The 13435-nt window shown below is 34.3% G+C and overlaps 1 protein-coding gene across 1 annotated transcript; it reads right to left on the bottom strand.

Annotated features, from left to right (window-relative positions):
* Window positions 1-25: 25 nt before the first annotated feature.
* Window positions 26-13073, bottom strand: tdo2a (tryptophan 2,3-dioxygenase a). The gene is made up of 12 exons (XM_036569290.1): window positions 12976-13073; window positions 12659-12761; window positions 10203-10293; window positions 9717-9787; window positions 8900-9027; window positions 7687-7873; window positions 5551-5658; window positions 5346-5457; window positions 5150-5207; window positions 3479-3558; window positions 2811-2901; window positions 26-197 (listed from the first exon to the last, which is right to left on the bottom strand). The coding sequence occupies exons 1-12, from the start codon at window positions 13023-13025 to the stop codon at window positions 44-46; spliced, it is 1233 nt and encodes a 410-aa protein (XP_036425183.1). The 5' UTR covers window positions 13026-13073; the 3' UTR covers window positions 26-43.
* Between the last annotated feature and the right edge of the window lie 362 nt (window positions 13074-13435).

Raw genomic sequence — 13435 nt, 5'->3', positions numbered from 1 at the left:
CCCCTCTCTCACTCCCCCCCTCTCTCTCCCCCTCTCTCTCTCTTTAGTCAGAGTCCTCGCTGCTGCAGTAGGAGCTGTCACAGCACTCAGCCGTGTAGAGGAAGGTGTGTTCGTTGGGGTTTAGTTTTGGTACCCAGTCTCTCGGCACCAGGAATGTAGCCAGATTAAACAGATCCACAAACACTTTATAACGGTCGCTGCGAAAAGCAAACACAAAACAAACCAAATGGTCATTAACATACATGTGAATATTCATCAGTACTGTATCTGCGATCTGATCTTGGCTGTGGAGAATTTGGAGAACTGTCTAATTAACTAATTGTCTAATTATCTTCATTAAAATCTTTCATAAAAATCATTAAAAAAGTAGTAAAGTAGTGACATATTCATACCATAGAAGTAAATATGTTAAAATATAAAGTGTTAGACTACAAAAGTATTTTTAAACAAATGAAAGTATCTTAAAGTATAACGTTCAACATACTAATGTAGCAATATCTAAAAAGAAAGTGTGAAGAATTAAAATACTGATGTATTAATACAAAGTACAGCCCCATTTCCAAAAAAGTTGGGACGCTGTGCAGAATGTAAATAAAAGTAGAGTGCACACACACACACACACACACACACAAACTTTCTAAGCCGCTTATCCTTCTGTGTAAAATAGAATGCAATGATATGCAAATCATGTAAACCATATTTTCAAAAGAAAATACTACAAAGACAACATATCAAACGCTGAAATTGAGAAATTGCATTGTTTTTGAAAAATATATGCCCATTTTGAATTTGATACACATGTTCCAAAAAAGTTGGGATGGGGGCATGTTACCACTGTGTTTCATCAACTCTTCTTTTAACAACATTCCGTAAGCGTTTGGGAACTGAGGAGACACTGCTGCAGTTTTGAAAGTAAATGTTTCCTCATTCTTGTTTGATATATGATTTCAGCTGCTCAACAGTTCGGGGTCTCCTTTGTCATATTTTTAATTTCATAATGCACCAAGTGTTGTCAGGGGGTGACAGGTCTGGACTGCAAGTAGGCCAGTTTAGCGCCCAGACTCTTTTAATATGGAGCAATGCTGTTGTAATACATGTAGAATGTGTTTTTACATTGTCTTGCTGAAATAATAAAGGCCTTCCCTGAAACACGTTGTCTTTATGGCAGCACATGTTGCCAAAACATGTATATATCATTCAGCATTAATGGTTCACAGATGTGCATGTCACCCATGCCATGTGCACTAATGCACCTCTATACCATCATGAATACTGGCTTTTGAACTGTGCACTGATAACAAGCTGAGAGGTCTTCAGCCCGGAGGACACAGTGTCCATGATTTCCAAAAAGAACTTCAAATGTTGATTTTTCTGTGAACTGTGTTCACAGACAGTGGTTTTCAGAAGTGATTTCCACTACAGAATCATGTCTGTTTTTAATGCAGTGCCGCCTGAGGGCCCAAAGATCATGGCCAGCAAATGCTGGTTTTTGGTCTTGTCCCTTACATACAGAGATTTCTCCAGATTCTCTGAATCTTTTAATGAGATTATGTACTGTAGATGATAAAAAAAGCAAAAGTTATTTGCTATTTTACATTGAGAAACATTATTATTGAATTGTTTGCCCTCCCAGTCTTTTACAGAGTGGTGAACTCATCCTCATCTTTACTTCTGAAAGACTATCTCTCTGAGATGCTCATTTGATACCCAATCATGTTACTGATCTGTTGCCAATTAACCACCAGGTGTATTTTTTTTTTTTAGCATGACACAACTTTACCAGTCTTTGTTGCCCCCGTCACAACTTTTTTGGAACGTGTTGTTGGCATCAAATTCAAAATGGGTATGTACTTTTCAAAAAACAATAAAATTTCTCAGTTTCAACATTTGATATGTTGTCTTTGTACTGTTTTCAATTAAATATGGGGTTTAAATGATTAGCACATCAATGCATATTGTTTTTATTTACATTTTTCACAGCATCCCAACTTTTTTGGAATTGGGCTTGTATTAAAATTACTAAATTATTAATACCTTACCTATAATGCCTCAAAGTAAAGGAATTAGTACAATGCATGAAAGGGTTTTAAACTATTTTACAAAGTATTAATATGATAAAATATTGTACATAATAATAAATTATAAAGTATTAATAAATTATAATAAATTATAAAATATAAAATAAAATTGATAAAAAAAGTAACAATAATAATAACAATAAAATATTCATAAATATATTTCATAAATGAAAATATAAATATAAAGTGTAAAACTACTAGTACTGATACTGTAAATGAAATGAAAATTTAAAATTAAAGCATTTTTACTATAAAGTATTGTACGGTATAATGCCTCAAAGTAATAAAGTATTAATTCTGTAAACAGAAGTATTTGAAAATGTGAAGTATTGCTATCCTAACTAAAAGTATTTTAAAGTATTCAAATGCTGAAGTTTTAATTCCACAAAATAAAATATATTTTTAATGTCTGTGTGTTTTTTAGCAGTAGTGAAGCATCTGAATACACTGAAGTAAATATCTTATAGATGTTCTGTTGATACATTACTTACATTAAGTAGATGTATTGTTAATATGTTACTTCCATTACACAAAATCTAACCTTACCCAACCTTACCCAAAACCTAACCCTAACCCTGGCCCTAATCCTAACCCTAACCTTAACCTCAACCCAAAACCTAATTCTAACCCTCATATGTTTTTGACATGTTACTGAGAGTCTGTTGAGTGTTTGTTTCATTTAAAAAAGACCACTCAAAATAAAATGTCACCGGGATCAGGTGAGCTGGTTACCTGACGGTGGAGCGCAGGTACTGATAACCTGACGAGCCTCCTGTTCCTGCTTTACTGCCGATCATCCTGTGCACCATGCACACGTGATTATCTGAGGAAACACAGCCAATCAGGTATTACAGTTTACCGGTTCACATCCAGCAGATTAAGTCAGCATGAGGAGGAGAGACGGCACAGAGCGTGTTCTGACTGGACTACAGCCATGAAATTTTAATTTAGTCACAGTTTGGGTGAACATAAAACAGCACCCATTTGAATGTTTCTGATTGGATGTCATTTTCCTACTTTTATACACAATAACAAAATATATAATCAAAAAATACAATCAATAATTAAATTTAGATGTTACTATTGTTTTATTACAAATTTGATTCAAACACTGATGAATTAAGAGAAAAAAAACTCATTTTTTAGCCATATGGTTTGAGCGATTTATAAAATTTGGTATTACTTTGTCATAACAGGCCTTCTGAATATCAACTTAGTAGTTTGTTAATTATTATACAGTTGCATATTAATAAATGCTTCCTTTTAAATGATCATTTACATAGTTGTACACAAATAATAAGCAAAAATAAATAATCATATTGTGCAGAATTGTTTACTTATAATTATCAAACTAAATTTAGAGATTTTGAGAATGTGTTTTGTCCAGTGAGGTCACTCACATCTCCATTTTGTCATGAGCGTGTCAATGTCCATCAGAGACGTCAGGAGCTGGAATGGAACCTGGAATCGTGGCTCTTCCCTGAGAAAGAGGGAGATTATCAGTAACACATCAACAACATATCAGTGAAGTTGCAGTAGTGAGGCATCTAAACACACTGAAGTAAATATCTTGTAGATGTTCTGTTGATACATTACTTACATTAAGTAGCTGTATTGTTAATATGTTACTTCCATTACACAAAATGTAACCTTACCCAAAACCTAACCCTAACCCTGGCCTTAATTCTAACCCTCATATGTTTTTGACATGTTACTGTGAGTCCATTGAGTGTTTGTTTCATCTAAACAGGGTCACTCAAAATAAAGTGTCTCCAAATTTACAGGTAAAAGTTCATGTGTGAAAGTGATTTTGGACTCTTAGCCAAAAGCTGGCTGTTTTATCACATGGGACTGAACTCACAACCTTCTGACAATAGGGCCAGCACTTAGATAGTTGTGCTACTTGAAATTATGAAAGTATTTTTTTTAATCTTTTTTTAACTTCAGGTTAAAGAAAAACGCTAGGTTTTTAAACTTCAAAAAATTGTAAAGAATTCTCAAAATTTCTTTCTTAAATTTTCTATAACAGGTTTTATACAACAGTTTTTCTAACAGGTGCTCTAATCCATACACTAGATTACAGTTAACCAAATATCCAACTTAAGAAGGCAAGCTTACTTGAATAGCATCTTTCAGACTCAGTAACAGTTCAAAGTGCTTTACACAAACAGAAGTATAAAAGCATTAGATAATAATACAGCTTATGCCATTCCTGAGATGCAGCACCTCAGAAAGGCTTTTGCAAAGATTGTTAGAAAGACAAAATAAGTGCGAGATTATACTCTTCTTTTCCAGCACCCTGAGTGAGTTACTGCTTTCACCCACTGAATAGCAGTCTTAACTAATAAGATCTTACTATGAAGTAATGCCAGTCTCTAAGCTGTAAATCAGTCCTTGGGATACTTGTGCTAGCAAATTTTTAAAAGCCTCCAAAAAGTTGATAAAGCTTAGAAAACATTAATTATTAAATAATTTATGTTTTCCACTTTCCCCTAAATGTAGTCATTCAGCTAAGGCATGTTTGGTGTCTTAAGTTTGCTTTTAGTTTTAGCACTGGAGCTATGAGTCTAATGCAGCTAATATGAACTAGACTACTGCACCAACTAGCATGATGCTAACTGAACTGAATGCAGTTATTGAGTTGTTCAGTAATTTATAATATGCTGGTTTATACGGTTTCTAACACAGTATGACACACTGTTGTCTAAAGACATGGGCTGAACTATGTTAGCATAGCTAAAAACTGATCACATTCTTAGCTATACTAAATCTAATCATGCTTTGTGTGCAGTTCTGTACTGATAGAAAGCACAATAATAGAAAGCTTACAATAATAATTGTGTATGATGACTTAGACATACAGTTAGCACCATGCTAATTGATGATGTATAAACTTTCATCACTTGTTAGCTATGTTAGTCTTATAGCTCCAGTGCTAAAACTAAAGAAGTAAACTTCAGACACCAAACATGTCTTGGCTGATCAACTACATTTGAGCTAAGGAGGTAAAACTGTTGAAATTAGATTTCTGCTGAACTATCACTTTAATATCCTTTGTAAGGTTCATTTACCTGTAGAAGTAGATCATTAAGGCCCCCTGCAGCGCTTTATAGGACAGCCTTCTCTCGCCTACACACAAAAACACAGACATTTCTAGTCAGCAGTAACAGAAGAGGCAGTCATTTGAGCTCTAAATGACAGCTAAGTGGTTTTAAGTGTCAACCAAGAGCTATTTAACATTGCATAAGAGGTGAGGGGCGTGTATACCTTTGCTCAGTAGATGATCGTGCCTTTTCTCATCAAAGAGGCACATGAAAAGCTCCTTCTGCTTGATAAAATCTGCCATCAGCTCCTCTTTCATCTCAGAGTCTGGCGTTTGCTATCAGGAGGCAGCATGGAGGATGTTATTTTCTTTTCAGTGTCTAAAATCTGGAGTACAGTTGTGAATCAGTCAAAGACTTTAATTCCAAACCTCTATTTTGTCCTTCTCTCTCTTGAGCCCTTCGAAAATGTTCGACTCAAGCTTCCCCCAGAAGTTGAAGCTGTCCTCCTCCAGGCCCGGCGTCCTCTCCAGCCATTTCTACAAAACAGGAAATTTAGCCCACTGGTTGAATAGCAGCACAGTAGACAGAGTGCTTTAGCAGTTGGTAGTGCATAGTGGGTAATTTGCAGAATTATGAGAAAGCCCCACCTCCCTTTCCTCCAATTTTCCCCCCAATTTAATGGTGTCCAGTTCCATTGACTAGCTAGGCCTTCCTCTATTCACGGGATGCTACCAGCACTAGGAAAGTGAAGGCTAGCATATCATTGCTATCCAAAGACAAACCTTTATTTCTATTTTTTTTTTTTGTTTTGTTTTTCTACATAATTTGAACGCAGCAGCTGTCCTTCATGTTGTGTAAATATTTCTTAATGAATGGACCAATAGAAATGCTCCAGAATTGCATGGAATAAAATATTTTTACATTACATAATTTTGCCCTCTCTTGTAAACTTACTTAATTTAGAGATACTTGTTTTTGTTTGCACAGTGACAATAAGCTTCTTATGAGTCATGTGAACCATCTTTTCAAACTGGCGCTAAGCTATTGGACAGCACTGCGCACTTGGAGGAGAACGCTACCTGCTAATTCTCGTATGTTAGCAAACAGACACATGCGTTAGCTAGCATTGCACACAGTCATGGGGTGGAGGGAGGACCACAGCACCCACACAGAGAAAGTGAGGGCCAGTTGTGCTAACAGATAAAGGAACATTTAGGAGCTTACAGAGGAGAACATCTGAAACGTTCTCCATAGCAAAATAAACTGGCTTTACAAGATGTTCTCTGTAGACATACATGTTTCAGGATTGATAAAATATGAATGTTGACCAATTTAAAGCAAACAAAAACATGTTTGCATCAATCAAAGGTAATAGTTTAACCACTGGATGGTAAAGTGGCAGGTTTTTGTGTCTAATAAAATAGAAGGTTTTAGTGACAAAGCTGCTCCGAAGCAAATGCTAAGGCTAAAATTGGAGCTAGTCAGAGCTGTTAGATGTTGAGGTTGCCTTCCACCAAACTTTACTGAAACAATGCAAAGAATATCATGTGTACGAGTGAATTATTATTTATCCTTACATACGTTTTACGTAAGTCTTACATAAGTCGGTGTAACATAATAATACCTTTCACCAATTTCCACTCTAATAATTCTAACTGATATACAGCCACTGCCGGTTTTATTTCACCTGATGGAAGAAAGAATGTTTAAAGACTGGGTAGACTGATAAATCAGTGTGATCAATTTTTAATCTCACTGTTACTGAGCATTGCTAAAGCCTGGGTAGACTGATAAATCTATGTGATCAGTTATTAATCTCAGTTTTACTGAGCTCTGCTAAAGCCTGAGTCGACAGATAAATCAATGTGATCAGTTATTAATCTTAGGGTTACTGAGCTCTGCTAAAGCCTGAGTAGACTGATAAATCAATGTGATGATCAGTTATTAATCTCAGTGTTACTGAGCTTTGCTAAAGCCTGAGTAGACTGATAAATCAATGTGATGATCAGTTATTAATCTCAGGGTTACTGAGCTCTGCTAAAGCCTGAGTAGACTGATAAATCAATGTGATGATCAGTTATTAATCTCAGGGTTACTGAGCTCTGCTAAAGCCTGAGTAGACTGATAAATCAATGTGATGATCAGTTATTAATCTCAGTGTTACTGAGCTCTGCTAAAGCCTGAGTCGACAGATAAATCAATGTGATCAGTTATTAATCTCAGTGTTACTAAGCTCTGCTAAAGCCTGAGTAGACTGATAAATCAATGTGATGATCAGTCATTAATCTCAGGGTTACTGAGCTCTGCTAAAGCCTAAGTAGACTGAAAAATCAATGTGATGATCAGTTATTATTCTCAGGGTTACTGAGCTCTGCTAAAGCCTGAGTAGACTGATAAATCAATGTGATGATCAGTTATTATTCTCAGTGTTACTGAGCTCTGCTAAAGCCTGAGTAGACTGATAAATCAATGTGATGATCAGTTATTATTTTCCCATTGATATCACTAAAATGATCACATGTTGACTATAAGACTGAGTACTATTTGTATGTGTGCTACTGTACCTCCACAAGCTGCAGCAGTGTGGGCTCCTTCTCTGACTGCAGCAGCAGCTCAATTTCCTGCCCACGGAAGTTGTCCCTGTAGTGGCGTCTGTTATACGGAACTCTCTGATTATCTGGAACACCGATTTTATTCTCCAACAGCCGGAACTGCAGACTCTGAAAACCCGAGGCAGGAGCCAGATACTCCCTACACGTTCATACACACATTTACACATACATATATACAAATATACATACATACATATATATGTATAGACATATATGCTAACGTTTAAATGAGTTTAGTGTTCATTCAAACATCAATCACAATTGATTTTCATTATAAAAACTATATAGATGTAAAAAATGTCAAAATTTTAGATGTCCAGAATGATGAACAGTGCTGTAGAATATCAAGAATGAAGCTCTAATCAAATTAATATCCAGAATGAAGTTCTAATTAAGTTAATATCCAGAAATAAGCTCTAATGAAATTTGTATTGAAAGGATATAAGGAAATTAATAATTAGAATAAAGTTATAATAAAATTAATATGAAGCTCTTATAAAAATACATCCAGAATAAAATTAAAACGGAATAAAATTCTGACAAACTATTTTTAGAATTAAGTTTTCATAATATTTATATTTAGAATGAAATTCTAATAAAATGTGTATCAAGACTGAAGTTATAATACAATTAAAATCTGGAATTAAATGAGAAAAAAATATTATCCAGAATGATGTTTTTAAATGTGATTAGATCTATTAGATGTTTAGATATATTTTTAAAATTTGCAAATTCTAAAACAAGTAGTAGATAGTAGTAGATACATAATAGTATATTATTCATCATGTGATGACTTTTTTTAGTTTAATAATACTTCCAATTGTATATTATATGGGTATGATAAATAACTAACATATGTTTCTTATATAAGTGCTAAAGTATGTGCTCAAATGTTCATATTTTCAAATATGAATTAATCCTACAGATTTAGAATCAAACTGCAGCTGCTATACATATTTAATAAGATCATCAATCTCTCGCTGTCTTTATTAATTTTCATTTATCAGATGCTTCACTCATTTGCTTGCTGTTATCTGTGCCTAAATGACATGTTTATATATTATCAGTGTTCTTACTGACACAATCTGTCAGGGAGAAGCTGCTCTATCACTCCATGTCAAACACTGTAATGTAAAGCTGCAAGGACATTTTAATGTAAACAAACCTGAAGTCAAAGAAGTCTAAAGCAGTCATGGTCTCCAGAACAGCGAACTGATCCACCAGCAGCCTAAAGATCATCACGATCCTGTGGATACGAGTGTTCACTTTCAGCATGTTACGCTCATCACGGACCTGAGAGCAGATCAGGATACACTCTGTGTTAATCATTTTAGAGCCTGACTGATATATGAACTATTCAGTAGCTACTCTGAATTATTTAGTATCTGCTATGAATTATTCAGCATTAACTATGAATTATTCAGTCTTTATAATTAATTATTTAGTATCTACTATGAATTATTCAGTCTCTACAATGAATTATTCAGCGTTAACTATGAACTATTCACTCTTTATTATAAATTATTTGGTATCTACTATGAACTATTTAGTAACTACTATTAAGTATTCAGTAACTACTATGAATTATTCAGTATCTACTATGAAAAATTCAGTATCTACTATGAAAAATTCATTAACTACTATTTATTAACTATTCAGTAACTACTATGAACTATTCAGTAACTACTATGAACTATTCAGTAACTACTATGAATTATTCAGTATCCACTATGAATTATTCAGCATTTACTATGAATTATTTAGTATCTATTATTTAGCATCTTTTATATGACTAATATTTTCATTTTAACTTTTTAAAAAAAGTTATTTAAATGTTTAATTTCTGTTTAATTATTGTAGATATTAACTTTTATGTCAGGTGTCGGTATTGAAATGCGATCATCCTGAAGGTGGCACACTTATACAGCTGGACTCTAAAGCAGACTGTAGTTGTTCAGCAGTATAAAGCAGCTGCTACTCACATGTCCACTTATGAAGATCTCTCTGACTGAGTCCAGCTCCCACAGTATCTGTTTAAACCACAGCTCATACGCTGCAACAAGAGAGAGGAATATACACTATACCACAGTCCAAATTCATATGAATGAATAAAAATGTCATCTCGGGTGCCTGTAAAGAAATGTTGTTTATTTAAAGAACACAATATAAATTTATCTCTGTCTATCAATGTATGCATGTATGTATGTATGTATCTATCTATCTATCTATCTATCTATCTATCTATCTATCTATCTATCTATCTATCTATCTAGCTATCTGTCTGTTTGTCTGTCTGTCTGAGTATCTGTCAATCTGTAAGTTGGAGCAGACAAAATACATAAAAACAGAAGCGCTACATTTAGAAAATGCTGAATGATGATAATTAACTAAATATTTGGAATAGTAAATTATAATTTATTGTGATAATGATTACATATCATCGTATCATATGTTCAACATACGCTCACCTTGATGTGTGACGATAAACAGGTGTTCATCATGAATCTTGTTTCCCTTCAGTTCACTCTGAAGCAGCTGAGAGGAGACAATCTTATCCAGCTGAAAGAAACAAACACAAACACATAAACACAAAAACAAACACAAACACACTGTAAGGAAAGGTTACTGGTAAAGCTTTCATTATGGTTAATGCACATCATTTCATTATTCCCTTCACTGTACACTGTAAACAGAAAATGTTTTAAGAAAAAAAATAAGTTTAAGAAGCCTTAACATCTAGATTTAAAATGTATATAATACAATAAAAACATAAATATAATAAATATACAGAGTGTACAAATGATCAGATAAGCCAAGGGTCTGATTGATTCTAATCTGGAGAATAATCATGCTTTAATTAAACCATATCCTTCAGGATATTCAACCATGTAATTCCTGTAAGGATAGTTGTTATAATGTCCTAGTAATGCTCTTATGAAGGCTTATCAACTGTCAACTGCACTGAATTGAGCATTTTCCAGAGCTCTTTTACTTGTGTATTATGCAAAACATTTAAGTTAAAATGTTAAATATTTTTTAGAATGAAATCGAATCCAGTCAGATTTGCTTGTTTATGCTTTTCTGTTATTTTTCCTGACTTATTTTTCATAAGAGGCATATTCAGTTAATTCAGTTAATGAACCGATTCACATTCTAAGTGTCTTCATCCACCCCCTGAGATGTAACACTAACAAATATAGAATAAATCAAATAATGGCCAACATCTTTCTGCCCTTCAAAGAGTTCAGTCTCATTCTGTCAGTGCTTCAATGTTTCAACTGTTGCTTTTCCACAGCATCTGATGCATCTTTAAGAAATCTTTAAGAAACTATTGCGACTGAGAAACAGATCATGATGTACACTGCTGCTTTCACTCCACATGGCTTGAAAGTGTGTTTTTAGTGATTAACTGCACTTTAAAGTGCCTAAACTTGTCTATGTTCAATTAATATTTCATTATAAGATGTATGTTTGTGTAAAAGCAGCTGTCAAAAGTGAGTTGGATTTGAAACTTTGACATTTTAAGTGAAAATGTTAAAAATGTTTCAAATGCACTTGTCAGACTGGGTGACATACTTGCTGCTTTTTATATTTTAAACATTCCAAAAAAGAGTTTGCAGTTTAATTTCTCACTCAGGAAGCTGTAAATACGGAAAGCTCACAGATCCACATTGCTGGGCAAAAGTTATGAAAACAGTGTAAGGTTTTAATGTGAAGTTAGTAAAAAATGTACAATTTTAAAAGTGCTTTGATTTGAAATATCAGATTGCAGTGTAGTGATAGGAACCAGTGGTCTCTATGTCTACACAAATAAAGCCATTTTATTTTCTATATTTACTATCCAAAACTACCAGTGAACCTACATGTGTCTTCTGAGTTTTATGTGGAATGTTAATGATGGTAAAATAGTGGAAAATCTGATAATTATAAGTTTTTTTTTGTTTGTTTTTTTTTGTATTTTGACTTAGAACACCCTGCTTGTGTCCCTCTACCATGAATAGATTTTAACTATCATAAAACAATATCTCAGGTATCAGGCAGTGTATTCATAACCATTTCATGTAATACATTTCTGTAAGGGAGCTCCCAGAACATCTAGAGGTGGACGTCTGGTTCCTATCACCACCACTGTGAACAATTCTGACTCTGTAAGTCTCTCTAGAACAGAGCATTTCACACCAAACCACTCTGAATTACCTTGTTTACATCCTAAGGGGAATTAAAATTTCTGTGTAATTAAGTGGTTAGAACATTAAGGTGGTGATAGGAACCAGACGTCCACCTCTAAAAGTTCCTTCACAGAAAATCATTGCATGAAATGGTTATGAACACACGGCCTGACATCTGAGACATGATTTTATGATAGTTTTAAGAAGATTTTGGTCCTATAATGACAAAATAAATTACTTAAAATATTCAGTAACTATTCACTATTTTACCATCATTAACATTCTATATAAAACTCAGAAGACACGTGTAGGTTCACTGGTGGTTTTGGATAGTCAATAAAATGTCTATATTTGTGTTGTAGTCATGGTGACCCCTGGTTCCCATCACCACCACTGTAAAGAAATCTGAGTTTCTACAATCACTCTGAAAGGCTCTGTTTACTCAGTGACTGAATTATGCAGCAATTTTGAAAAATTTGAGGAATTCCTTTTTAATTATTCAGAAATTTGGGAAAATAGGTGGAATTTCAAAATATGAAATATAAATTAATATTTAAAATGTTGAAATTTTAAGTATAATTAAAACTTTTGTTAAGTATTATTATGCTGTAAATGCTATTGTAAGTACTTAAAAAGGAGGTTCTTCAATGTACAACATACTCATAACCAGCTAATTCAATTACAGAACTGCTTTACAGTGAGTCTACTGACTTTTTTTAAAATGTATAAACATGAGTGTTCTCAGTGTGCTTTACCTGCAAGTAGTCTCCATAGATGATGCCACCTTTGCTGGCCTTGTTGACCCCACTTTGAGCAGCGTCTACATCATCCTCCTTCACTTGCTTTTTGCTCGCCAGCCTTTTTAAACCCAAAAGAATTTAAGCAATCAGCAACTATGCATTTTCAATTGCATTTTACAGTATGCAAAAGACATTTTTGGTTTGGTGTGCACCACAAACAAGTACACGCATATGATAATTTGGCTTTATCTTGCGTATTTAGACAAATCTAATGCGGTTGTTTTCTATAATAGCATTTAATATCCCCAGTAAGCCAGGAAAGAAATACAAACAGGTGTTTTCTCTGGAAGTAAGGGCATCCACTCATGGCTGACGCATTCATATGCAACCCACACAGACCAGTTTTCCTTCGCTTTAGATCAGAAGAGTGTATGGCAGTGCATTTTAAATGCTGGCCTCATTCAATTTACAGCCAATCGGCTGCTGCCCCCTCCCTCCTCCTCCCACAGTCATCTCCTGACGTGCCACCGTTGACAGACACGCTGTACTTTAGTCTTTTTCTTATCTGAAGGGGAAATCTGCCAAAACACTTCTGTTCCAAATCATCCCACAGGGCTTCTCATGAAATTTTTACAGTCAGGATGGAGATTTCGGAGGATCTGCTATAGGCTTTTACAAGCAGAATTCTACTGTGTGCCCATATTTGTTGTTAAAGTCCATATTTTGCATGTGACTTTATTGTCACAGAGACATTTAGAACATTTAAATCTTTGTGTAAGTGTATTCTTTCAT

Source organism: Colossoma macropomum, unplaced genomic scaffold (assembly GCF_904425465.1).
Source record: "Colossoma macropomum unplaced genomic scaffold, Colossoma_macropomum, whole genome shotgun sequence".
Classification (NCBI taxonomy): domain Eukaryota; kingdom Metazoa; phylum Chordata; class Actinopteri; order Characiformes; family Serrasalmidae; genus Colossoma; species Colossoma macropomum.
The sequence above is the reverse complement of the archived record's forward strand: the minus strand, read 5'-3'. Positions and strand labels throughout refer to the sequence as shown.